At 46.6% G+C, this 13,746-nt stretch overlaps 1 protein-coding gene across 1 annotated transcript in view; it reads right to left on the reverse strand.

The window, feature by feature from the left end:
* LOC128636428 (gastrula zinc finger protein XlCGF8.2DB-like) overlaps positions 1-13,065 on the reverse strand; it is a 40,194-nt gene extending 27,129 nt beyond the window's left edge. Inside the window, exons 1-3 of the mRNA XM_053689442.1 lie at positions 13,047-13,065; positions 12,864-12,965; positions 5,738-5,845 (exon numbers count right to left, since the gene is read on the reverse strand). Of these exons, the coding sequence (XP_053545417.1) occupies positions 5,738-5,845; positions 12,864-12,965; positions 13,047-13,065 (229 nt within the window). The remainder of the gene's footprint in view (positions 1-5,737; positions 5,846-12,863; positions 12,966-13,046) is intronic.
* Between the last annotated feature and the right edge of the window lie 681 nt (positions 13,066-13,746).

Genomic DNA, 13,746 nt, shown 5'->3' on the forward strand with positions numbered 1-13,746 from the left:
GACAATTCTGAAACTCTTCGAGCAGAAGAAATAGCTACTAAAAACAAAACTTTCCAAGATAATAACTTGATATCTATGGAATGCAAAGGTTCAAACAGAACCCCTTGAAGAACTGAAAGAACTAAATTTAGACTCCATGGAAGAGCCACAGGTCTGTAGACAGGCTTGATTCTAACTAGGGCCTGTACAAACGCCTGAATGTCTGGTACAGCTGCCAGACGCTTGTGTAACAGATATCTGTCCTTTTAAGGAACTAGCTGACAGACCTTTCTCCAAACCTTCTTGGAGAAAAGACAATATCCTTGGAATCCTAACCTTACTCCACGAGTAACCCTTGGATTCACACCAACAAAGATATTTCCGCCATATCTTATGGTAAATTTTCCTGGTGACAGGCTTTCTGGCCTGTATCAGAGTATCTATAACTGAATCAGAGAAACCCCGCTTAGCTAGGATTAAGCGTTCAATCTCCAAGCAGTCAGTTGCAGAGAAACTAGATTTGGATGCTTGAAAGGACCTTGGATTAGAAGATCCTGCCTCAATGGCAGTTTCCATGGTGGGACCGATGACATGTCCACTAGGTCTGCATACCAAGTCCTGCGTGGCCACGCAGGCGCTATCAGAATTACCGAAGCCTTCTCCTGTTTGATTCTGGCTATTAGCCGAGGGAGAAGAGGAAACGGTGGAAAGACATAAGCTAGACTGAATGACCAAGGCGCTATTAATGCATCTATCAATGCCGCCTTGGGATCCCTGGATCTGGATCTGGATCCGTAAAAGGGGAAGTTTGGTGTTCTGACGGGACGCCATCAGATCCAACTCTGGAATGCCCCAAAGCTGGGTCAGCTGAGCAAAAACCTCCGGGTGGAGTTCCCACTCCCCCGGATGGAAAGTCTGACGACTTAGAAAATCCGCCTCCCAGTTGTCTACCCCTGGGATGTGAATTGCAGATAGATGGCAGGAGTGATCCTCTGCCCATTTGATGATCTTGGTTACTTCCTTCATCGCTAGGGAACTCTTTGTTCCTCCCTGATGATTGATGTACGCCACAGTCGTGATGTTGTCCGACTGAAACCTGATGAACTTGGCCTCTGCTAGTTGAGGCCACGCCTGGAGCGTGTTGAATATCGCTCTCAGTTCCAAAATGTTTATCGGGAGAAGAGATTCTTCCCGAGACCATAGTCCCTGAGTCTTCAGGGAGTTCCAGACCGCACCCCAGCCTACCAGACTGGCATCGGTCGTGACAATGATCCACTCTGGTCTGCGGAAACTCATTCCCTGAGACAGGTGAACTTGAGACAACCACCAGAGAAGAGAGTCTCTGGTTTTTTGATCCATTTGGATTTGAGGAGACAAATCTGCGTAATCTCCATTCCACTGTTTGAGCATGCACAGCTGCAGTGGTCTGAGATGGATTCGGGCGAAAGGGACTACGTCCATTGCCGCAACCATTAAACCAATTACTTCCATGCACTGAGCCACGGAAGGCCGAGGAATGGAATGAAGAACTCGGCAAGTATTCAGCAGTTTTGACTTCCTGACCTCTGTCAGAAAGATTTTAATTTCTACCAAGTCTATTAGTGTTCCCAGGAAGGGAACCCTTGTGAGCGGGGAACCCTTGTGAGAACTTTTCTACGTTCACCTTCCACCGGTGAGACCTTAGAAAGGCCAGAACGATGTCCGTATGAGCCTTGGCTCTGTGAAAGGACAACGCCTGTATTAATATGTCGTCTAGGTAAGGTGCTACTGCAATGTCCCGCGGTCTTAGAACCGCTAGAAGGGACCCTAGCACCTTTGTGAAAATTCTGGGAGCGGTGGCCAACCCGAAAGGAAGGGCCACGAACTGGTAATGTTTGTCCAGAAAGGCGAACCTTAGGAACTGATGGTGATCTTTGTGGATAGGAATATGTAGGTACGCATCCTTTAGATCCACGGTAGTCATATATTGACCTTCCTGGATCATCGGCAAGATTGTCCGAATGGTTTCCATCTTGAAAGACGGAACTCTGAGGAATTTGTTTAGAATTTTTAGATCCAGGATTGGCCTGAAAGTTCCTTCCTTTTTGGGAACTACGAACAGGTTTGAGTAAAAGCCCAGTCCTTGTTCTGCAATTGGAACTGGGTGTATCACTCCCATTTTTAGTAGATCTTCTACACAGCGTAAGAACGCCTGTTTCTTTGTTTGGTCTGAAGACAAACGAGAAATGTGGAACCTTCCCCTTGGGGGAGAATCCTTGAATTCTAGAAGATACCCCATAGCAACTATTTCCAATGCCCAGGGATCTGGAACGTCTCTTGCCCAAGCCTGAGCAAAGAGAGAAAGTCTGCCCCCTACCAGATCCGATCCCGGATCGGGGGCTACCCCTTCATGCTGTCTTGGTAGCAGGAGCAGGCTTCTTGGCCTGTTTACCCTTATTCCAGCCCTGCAAGGGTTTCCAGGTTGCTTTGGGCTGGGAAGCGTTATCTTGTTTTGCGACAGCAGAGGTTGCAGCAGGTCCGCTCCTAAAGTTGCGAAAGGAGCGAAAATTAGCCTTGTTTTTGGCCTTAAACGGCCTATCTTGTGGAAGGGCATGACCTTTGCCCCCAGCGATATCTGAAATAATTTCTTTCAGCTCAGGGCCGAAAAGGGTCTTCCCCTTGAAGGGAATATTTAACAGTTTTGTTTTTGACGACACATCCGCCGACCATGATTTGAGCCAAAGCGCTCTTCGCGCCCTGATGGCAAAACCTGAGTTTTTCGCCGCTAGTTTAGCTAACTGTAGAGCGGCATCAGTGATAAAAGAATTAGCCAGCTTTAGAGCATAAATTCTATCCATGACCTCGTCGTATGAAGTCTCCCTCTGGAGCAAATCCTCCAGGGCCTCGAACCAAAAAGCCGCTGCAGTAGTTACCGGAATAATGCAGGCAATTGGTTGAAGCAGAAAACCTTGCTGAACAAAAATTTTCTTCAGCAATCCTTCCAATTTTTTATCCATAGGATCTTTGAAAGCACAACTGTCCTCTATTGGTATAGTTGTACGCTTGGCCAGTGTTGAAACAGCCCCCTCTACCTTAGGGACCGTCTGCCACGCGGATAAAAATGCTGCAAGGGAATTATCCATTACTGCTGCTAATTGTTGTAAAGTAATAGGGGCCAATGCGCTAGAGGTACTAGGCATCGCTTGCGCGGGCGTAACTGGTGTAGACACGAGGGGGGAGGAAGAAGGACTATCCTCATTACCCTCCGTTAAGGAATCATCTTGGGCAGCATTTTTAATTGTCACTGGATGATCTTTAAAATGCTTAGATGTTTTTGCACACTTTAAACATAAATGCAATGGGGGTACTGCCATGGCTTTTGAACATAAAGAACAAGGTCTATCTGAAGGCTCAGACATGTTTGACAGATTCAGACAACAATAAAAAATATTGAAAAAAATACTTTTTAAAAAAAAGTTACTGTCTCTTTAAATAATAAAAGGCACACACTTTTTTTACCAAATCATCAAAAAACATCCGATCTTAATGAAATTTTCACCACACGATCCTAATGCCTTGAAATGATTGCACACAGATTTTAAAATCGTTTAACCCCTTAATGCCCAAACCGGAGCAAAATGAAGTAAACACCCGGTTTTACCCACTACAGTACGATGCCACAGTCTTTGCTGTGGCTTTACCTTCCTTTAGGGTTATTTGCAGGTGTAAATTAAGCCTCCCTGAAGTCCTCCTGTACTCTAAAGGCTCTGCACATGAAGCTGCATGGAGCTGTGTTGCAAATCAACTGAGCAATTGAGGCGCGAAAATGAGGCCCCCTCCTTCATTACTCCAGAGTTATGGGGCCTTTCTGAGTCAGATTAGCTGTCTTACAAAATGCCAGGCGTAAAAAAAGTCCCCAAAAAGTGTTTCCAACGTCTAAAACGCTTAATAAATATAAGATTACCCTAATAAAGTAATAGATTTAGCCCATCACAGTGTCTGTCAGTATTAAAGCCCTTAACTGAAGCCATCATTCTATACTGTGTCTCAGAAAATGGCTTACCTTCCCTCATGGGATTTCTGTCAGTCTTCTAGCACTACCAGGTCGTTAGAAAAAATGACTGAACATACCTGAAGCAGTATAAGCCTGCAAACTGTTCCCCCCAACTGAAGTTCTCCTGTACTCAACAGTCCTGCGTGGGAACAGCAATGGATTTTAGTTACAACATGCTAAAATCTTTTTCCTCTCAGCAGAAATCTTCATCACTTTCTGCCTCAGAGTAAATAGTACAAACCGGCACTATTTTAAAATAACAAACTCTTGATTGAAGAAATAAAAACTACAAATCTAACACAACATACTCTTTACCCTCCCGTGGAGATGCTACTTGTTAGAGCGGCAAAGAGAATGACTGGGGGGGCGGAGCCTGAGGGGAGCTATATGGACAGCTTTGCTGTGTGCTCTCTTTGCCACTTCATGTAGGGATTGAGAATATCCCACAAGTAAGGATGAATCCGTGGACTGAATACACCAAGTAAGAGAAAACATAAAGATAAGAACATAAAAAACAAGTCCTATACTGGGGCATCTCCCAGAGATCAGAAGAATGGATTAAATACACAAAGTACTCACAAAGTACGCAATGGCATAAAAAGGAGGAAATAACCCCTATAAAAAGCCCCTTAGAAATGACAGATCAGATCAAATCCGCTGAGATAAAGCTATATAATAAAACATATGAACAGATCAAGTTATGTAACATTGCAAAATGTATATGAGGTTAAACAGTGGGTGCTGGAAAAATACAAATATGTTCCCTTGTCAAAACAAAGGTGAAGTCAAATCAGGCACAGAGAAATCCGTGTCCAAAGAGGTGCAACAAAGCCAGATACTAAGTGACCGCACAAAGGGTTATCCATGAACTGGCCTCTCACAAGCCTAGCACAAGATACAAAATACCTCTTACTTCTGGAGGCTGTCTAAGTTGTATCGCTTATCTAGAGGATGTCTCTGATCCTTCCTGTAATCTCACAAAGTTGCCCGGAACTCACCTGGTTATGCGGCTAGCCTGCCACTCGTGATCACCCCAAACCCGGTACCCGGAACTCACCTGGTTATGCGGCAAGCCTGCCACTCGTGATCACCCCAAACCCGGTATACGGAACTCACCTGGTTATGCGGCTAGCCTGCCACTCGTGATCACCCCAAACCCGGTACCCGGAAATCACCTGGTTATGCGGCTAGCCTGCCACTCGTGATCACCCCAAACCCGGTACCCGGAACTCACCTGGTTATGCGGCTAGCCTGCCACTCGTGATCACCCCAAACTCGGTACCCGGAACTCACCTGGTTATGCGGCTAGCCAGCAACTCGTGATCACCCCAAATTCGGTACCCGGAACTCACCTGGTTATGTGGCTAGCCTGCCACTCGTGATCACCCCAAACCCGGTACTCAACTGGTTATGCGGCTAGCCTGCCACTCGTGATCACCCCAAACCCGGTACCCGGAACTTACCTGGATAAGCGGCTAGCCTGCCACCCGTGATCACCCCAAAACCGATACCCAGGAACTAACCTGGTTATGCGGCTAGCCTGCCACTCGTGCACTTAATTTAGTCCTATATAAATGATATCATATTACTTACCAATAACAGGGTTTTTCTATGCAAGTGTGTCATATGGGGGGGATTAGGAGCTTTAACACATACTCCCTACTCTTAATTAAAAACCTCCCTGTACCTAGTAGGGCAGGTGATTTGTAACCCTTAGACACTCACCTGTATTGGTATTATCACTGATTTCCTCATTCACAGCTTCCAATTGACTTTCTACATATAGATCATGTGTTTGTTCAGCATCAAATGTGACTTCAGTCTTAACATCACCTGCAAATAACATATAAACATGGTCAATGCCTTCTGCCTCTAAAAAAGCAAATTGACATATCTGAAAGTGACATATGTAAACTCACCTGTACCCTGTATCCCTCAGACACATCACACACATACACTCACCTGTACCCTGTATCCCTCAGACACATCACACACATACACTCACCTGTACCCTGTATACCTCAGACACATCACACACATACACTCACCTGTATCCTGTATCCCTCAGACACATCACACACATACACTCACCTGTACCCTGTATCCCTCAGACACATCACACACATACACTTACATGTACCCTGTATCCCTCAGACACATCACACACATACAATCACCTGTACCCATCACACACATCACACACATACACTGACCTGTACCCTGTATCCCTCAGACACATCACACACATACACTCACCTGTACCCTGTATCCCTCAGATACATCACACACATACACTCACCTGTACCCTGTATCCCTCAGACACATCACACACATACACTCACCTGTACCGTGTATCCCTCAGACACATCACACACATACACTTACATGTACCCTGTATCCCTCAGACACATCACACACATACACTCACCTGTACCCTGTATCCATCACACACATACACTGACCTGTACCCTGTATCCCTCAGACACATCACATACATACACTCACCTGTACCCTGTATCCCTTAGATACATCACACACATACACTCACCTGTACCGTGTATCCCTCACACACACACATCACGCACATACACTCACCTGTACCCTGTATCCCTCAGACACATCACACACATACACTCACCTGTACCCTGTATCCCTCAGACACATCACACACATACACTCACCTGTACCCTGTATCCCTCAGACACATCACACACATACACTCACCTGTACCCTGTATCCCTCAGACACATCACACACGTGCACTCACCGGTAGCCTGTATCCCTCAGACACATCACACACATACACTCACCTGTACCCTGTATCCCTCAGACACATCACACACATACACTCACCTGTACCCTGTATCCCTCAGACACATCACACACATACACTCACATGTACCCTGTATCCCTCAGACACATCACACACGTGCACTCACCTGTACCCTGTATCCCTCAGACACATCACACACAAACACTCACCTGTACCCTGTATCTCTCAGACACATCACACGCATACACTCACCTGTACCCTGTATCCCTCAGACACATCACACACATACACTCACCTGTACCGTGTATCCCTCACACACACACACACACACTCACCTGTACCCTGTATCCCTCAGACACATCTGTGGCAAACCTAGCCACTTTCTGGACTATAATGTAAGAAAGAGTTAACTTTGTTCAGCTCTCAGAAGCTATTTTCTAAATACAAGGTTGCTGGCATCAGCTATTGTGTGCTCTAATTAAATTTAGTGATAAACATTCCCATTGTCTAATCATCTCCAGAGTCAGGCTGCTAGTTGATAAGATGGACTGCATTGTTTTCTTGTGTTTAAATTGTTATCTGCTTAAGTAATGTAATTTCTATTGTGGCATGTCAAAGGGCGTTTGCTCTCTATCTAATGTACAATATTCTTTCAAACCCCAGCTGGGGTCAGACCTGCATAAATACTAGGCATATAGTTTTAATAAATGTCATTCTGTTTTAAAACCTGCAATGTGGAGCCTGGTCTCATGTGTGAGGGGAAAACTGGCTGGGTTGTGAGTTGCTGATCCCATATTCAGGACATTGTTCATCTGGTGTTAACCCTTGGTATCCTGTTGGTACCGTGACAATTGGTGGCAAGCGACGGGATGAACCTTATCGCCCAGAAGAGCAACTACACAAGCCAGTAACCTCAGGAAGAGGGGGATTAATACAATACTGACTAAGATGGAAGGAGTACCAGAGACCGAAGTGAATGGAGACAGATTATTCTAAGCTAAAGAGACAAACGTTAAAGGAACTGCTAGAAGCCAGGGGAAAGATAGGCAGCAGCAAACCCAAGGCTATATTAATTGCCGAGCTGATGGAGGGAGACAGAGCTCGCAGCGCTACGCCTCCAGCAGCCATGGAGGAGACCCTATACCAGAGGGAAATGAGGACCAGGCTGGAATTTTTACCCCAACCTGTACCACGGGACATGCTATCCGTGGTAATGGCAGATGTGCAGGAGTACGTGATGGCACACAGTCCGCGGAATGCATCCTCTCGAGCAGAATCCATTTCGGAAGCACTCAGCAACCCAGTAAGACCCAAAATCCCATACCATGCCTTTAAAATGTTTTGTGAGGAGAAGGATGAGATCGATGGGTATTTACAGGATTTTGAGAGACTGTGCGAGTTACATGATTTGGAGCAGTCCGTATGGGTGCCGGTGCTAGCAGGCAAGCTAGCCGGTAGGGCAGCGGAAGCGTATCGCGCTGTACCCAGGGAGGACAGCAAGGATTACGCTAAAGTGAAGAGCGCGATCTTGGAAAGATATGCTATTACACCGGAGGCATACCGGAGGCGGTTCAGAGGCACTGTTAAATTAGCTGGTGATTCCTACGTTGAGTGGGCATGTAAGGTGCACCGCACAGCAGCTCACTGGGTAGCGGGGTGCCAAGCCGTATCTGGGGAAGAGGTGCTGCAGCTATTCCTGTTGGAACATTGCTTTGACAAGTTATCAGCAGGAGTTAGAGAGTGGGTTCGGGACCGTAAACCCTCCACCCTGCATGAAGCTGCTCGCCTAGCAGATGAGTATACGGATGCCCGCAAACTGGACACTGCTACCACTAAGCCCCCTGCTAGAGTGGAGTACAGACCCCCAGTCACCCCAGCAGCTGCCAGTTACCAACCCCCGGCGCACCGCTATACCACACGGCCTCCAGCCACAAACTACCCTCAGAGAGCCCGGTTCAATTCGCGGGGCTACTCACAACCTATTCGGTGCTTTGGATGTAAGCAACTAGGGCACAAAAGACCAGAGTGTCCCCTAAACGCAGCGAACCAAGCCCAGTCCTGGAGAAGACCCGCCGGCGGAATCCCACGTAATCCTCAGCCTGCGGCCCGCTACGTAGAGGCGCCAGAATGCTGGGGCAGCCTACATGAAGCAGACCCCATACAAGCTGCCCACCGGAATAACCGGCAACTGGTTAAAGTGAATGGGAAGGAGGTCAGTGGTCTACGGGATACTGGTGCTACCATGACCTTGCTTCAAAAGAACTTGGTGTCTGAGAAACAGCACACTGGAGACACTGTGGCTGTGAGGGTGGCAGGGGGCACTGTGTTCCGCCTACCTGTTGCCAGGGTACATTTGGATTGGGGAGTGGGCGCTAGACCTGTGAATGTGGGGGTCAAGAAGGACTTACCTGCTGATGTTCTCCTTGGAAATGACTTGGCCCCCCTTGTTTCTGCCTATGCTCCCATGGGTCCCGCTGATGTTAACCCTGTGACTACCCGTGCCCAGATCCGTGCAGCAGAGACTGACCCACCTGCTGCTAAGCCCCAGGACGCTGAGCGCAGTAAATCTCTATCTGCTATTGATACGTGGAAGTCCCGTTACAATGCGCTGATGAAGGAGAAGAGACACGTAGAGGATGAAATGGTCACGTTAAATAATCATGTAACAGTGCTAGCAGGAGAGAAGAGGAGTGCAGAGGAAAAAGCACGTTTAGAACAGGAATCTCTGCTAGACAAGCTGCACCGACAGACTGCAGAAAACACCAGCTTGAGAGTGGAACATGAAACATTAAAGACAAACTTAGCGACACTTGAGGAGAAGCTGACGCTGGCTCATAGTGAGGTGCAGCAACTCGAGGGCACCCTATGTCAGTATGAAGGGATTGTGGATACCTGTAAAGAGCAGGTACAAAAAACGCGTAAAGAAGCTGATGAGATTTTGAAGGACTATTTAGCCCTGGTCTGGGCACTGAAGAAGTTGAACCCTTATCTATACGGACAGGAATTCTCTCTCATAATGGGAATACAGATGGATTGTCCTGGCAAACTGACATGCCTACCACCTCCTAGTCCGGTCATCCCCAGGTTGACCCGCCAAAGGGTCAAGCCGGGTCTGTCGGAGTGTTCCACAAGGGGGAGCATAGTGGCAAACCTAGCCACTTCTGGACTATAATGTAAGAAAGAGTTAACTTTGTTCAGCTCTCAGAAGCTATTTTCTAAATACAAGGTTGCTGGCATCAGCTATTGTGTGCTCTAATTAAGTTTAGTGATAAACGTTCCCATGGTCTAATCATCTCCAGAGTCAGGCTGCTAGTTGATAAGATGGACTGCATTGTTTTCTTGTGTTTAAATTGTTATCTGCTTAAGTAATGTAATTTCTATTGTGGCATGTCAAAGGGCGTTTGCTCTCTATCTAATGTACAATATTCTTTCAACCCCCCAGCTGGGGTCAGACCTGCATAAATACTAGGCATATAGTTTTAATAAATGTCATTCTGTTTTAAAACCTGCAATGTGGAGCCTGGTCTCATGTGTGAGGGGAAAACTGGCTGGGTTGTGAGTTGCTGATCCCATATTCAGGACATTGTTCATCTGGTGTTAACCCTTGGTATCCTGTTGGTACCGTGACAACATCACACACATACACTCACCTATACCCTGTATCCCTCAGACACATCACACACATACACTCACCTGTACCCTGTATCCCTCAGACACATCACACACATACACTTACATGTACCCTGTATCCTTCTGACACATCACACACACATACACTCCCCTGTACCCTGTATCCGTCAGACACATCACACACATACACTCACCTGTACCCTGTATCCCTCAGACACATCACACACATATACTCTCCTGTATCCTGTATCCATCAGACACATCACACACATATACTCTCCTGTATCCTGTATCCATCAGACACATCACACATATACACTCACCTGTACCTTGTATCCCTCAGACACATCACACACATACACTCACCTGTACCCTGTATCCCTCACACACATCACACACACACACACACACTCACCTGTACCCTGTATCCCTCAGACACATCACACACATACACTCACCTGTACCGTGTATCCCTCACACACATCACGCACATACACTCACCTGTACCGTGTATCCCACACACACATCACACACATACACTCACCTGTACCCTGTATCCTTCAGACACATCACACACATACACTCACCTGTACCCTGTATCCCTCATACACATCACACACATACACTCACCTGTACCCATCAGACACATCACACACATACACTCACCTGTACCCTGTACTCCTCAGACACATCACACACATACACTCACCTGTACCCTGTATCCATCAGACACATCACACACACACATACACATACACTCCCCAGTACCCTGTATCTCTGAGACACATCACACGCATACACTCACCTGTACCCTGTATCCCTCATACACATCACACACATACACTCACCTGTACCCATCAGACACATCACACACATACACTCACCTGTACCCTGTACTCCTCAGACAGATCACACACATACACTCACCTGTACCCTGTATCCCTCAGACATATCACACACATACACTCACCTGTACCCTGTATCCCTCAGACACATCACACACGTACACTTACCTGTGCCCTGTATCCCTCACACACATCACACACATACACTCACCTGTACCCCATATCCCTCGTACAAATCACACACATACACTCACCTGTACCCCGTATCCCTCATACACATCACACACATACACTTACCTGTACCCTGTATCCCTCAGACACATCACACACATATACACTCACCTGTACCCCGTATCCCTCATACACATCACACACATACACTCACCTGTGCCCTATATCCCTGACACATTACACACATACACTCACCTGTACCCTGTATCCCTCAGACACATCACACATATACACTTGCTTGTACCCTGTATCCCTAAGACACATCACACACATACGCTCACTTGTACCCTGTATCTCTCATACACATCACACACATACACTCACCTGTGCCCTATATCCCTGACACATCACACACATACACTTACCTGTACCCTGTATCCCTCAGACACATCACACACATATACACTCACCTGTACCCTGTATCCCTCAGACACATCACACACATATACACTCACCTGTACCCTGTATCCCTCAGACACATCACACACATACACTCACCTGTACCCTGTATCCCTCAGACACATCACACACACATACACTCACCTGTACCCTGTATCTCTCAGACACATCACACACATACATTCACCTGTACTGATATTGTCACTGATTTCCTCATTCACAGCTTCCCGATGACTCTGTACATATAGATCAAGAGTTTGTTCAGCATTAAGTGTCACTTCAGTCTTAACATCACGTGTAAACACAAAAATGGGTATTGCTTTCTGCCTCTGAACAAGCAAGTTACCATATCTGAAAGTAATATATGTACACTTACCTGGGTCCTTAAGACCCATCACACACGTACACTCACCTGTATCCCTCAGATGCATCACACACATACACTCACTTGTACACTGTATCCCTCAGACACATCACACACATACACTCACCTGTACCCTGTATCCCTCAGACACACCACACACATATACTCACCTGTACCCTTATACCTCAGATACATCACACACATACACTCACCTGTACCCTGTATACCTCAGATACATCACACACATACACTCACCTGTACCCTGTATCCCTCAGACACATCACACACATATACACTCACCTGTACCCTGTATCCCTCAGACACATCACACACATACACTCACCTGTACCCTGTATCCCTCAGACACATCACACACATATACACTCACCTGTACCCTGTATCCCTCAGACACATTACACACATACACTCACCTGTACCCTGTATCTCTCAGACACATCACACACGTACACTCACCTGTACCCTGTATCCCTCAGACACATCACACACATACACTCACCTGTACCCTGTATCCCTCAGACACATCACACACATACACTCACCTGTACCCTGTATCTCTCAGACACATCACACACATACACTCACCTGTACTGATATTGTCACTGATTTCCTCATTCACAGCTTCCCGATGACTCTGTACATATAGATCAAGAGTTTGTTCAGCATTACGTGTCACTTCAGTCTTAACATCACCTGTAAACACAAAAATGGGTATTGCTTTCTGCCTCTGAACAAGCAAGTTACCATATCTGAAAGTAATATATGTACACTTACCTGGGTCCTTAAGACCCATCACACACGTACACTCACCTGTATCCCTCAGATGCATCACACACATACACTCACTTGTACACTGTATCCCTCAGACACATCACACACATACACTCACCTGTACCCTGTATCCCTCAGACACATCACACATATATACTCACATGTACCCTGTATACCTCAGACACATCACACACATACACTCACCTGTACCCTGTATCCCTCAGACACATCACACATATACACTCACTTGTACACTGTATCCCTCAGACACATCACACACATACACTCACCTGTACCCTGTATCCCTCAGACACATCACACACGTACACTCACCGGTACCCTGTATCCTTCAGACACATCACACATATACACTCACCTGTACCATGTTTCCCTCAGACACATCACACACATACACTCACCTGTACCCTGTATCCCTCAGACACATCACACATATATACTCACCTGTACCCTGTATCCCTCAGACACATCACACACATATACACTCACATGTACCCTGTATCCCTCAGTCACATCCCACATACACTCACCTGTACCCTGTATCCCTCAGACACATCACACACATACACTCACCTGTATCCCTGTACCCCTCAGACACATCATACACATATACTCACCTCTACCCTGTACACACCACACACATACACTCACCTGTACCCTGTATCCCTCAGACACATCACACAAA

Source organism: Bombina bombina, chromosome 7 (assembly GCF_027579735.1).
Source record: "Bombina bombina isolate aBomBom1 chromosome 7, aBomBom1.pri, whole genome shotgun sequence".
Lineage (NCBI taxonomy): Eukaryota > Metazoa > Chordata > Amphibia > Anura > Bombinatoridae > Bombina > Bombina bombina.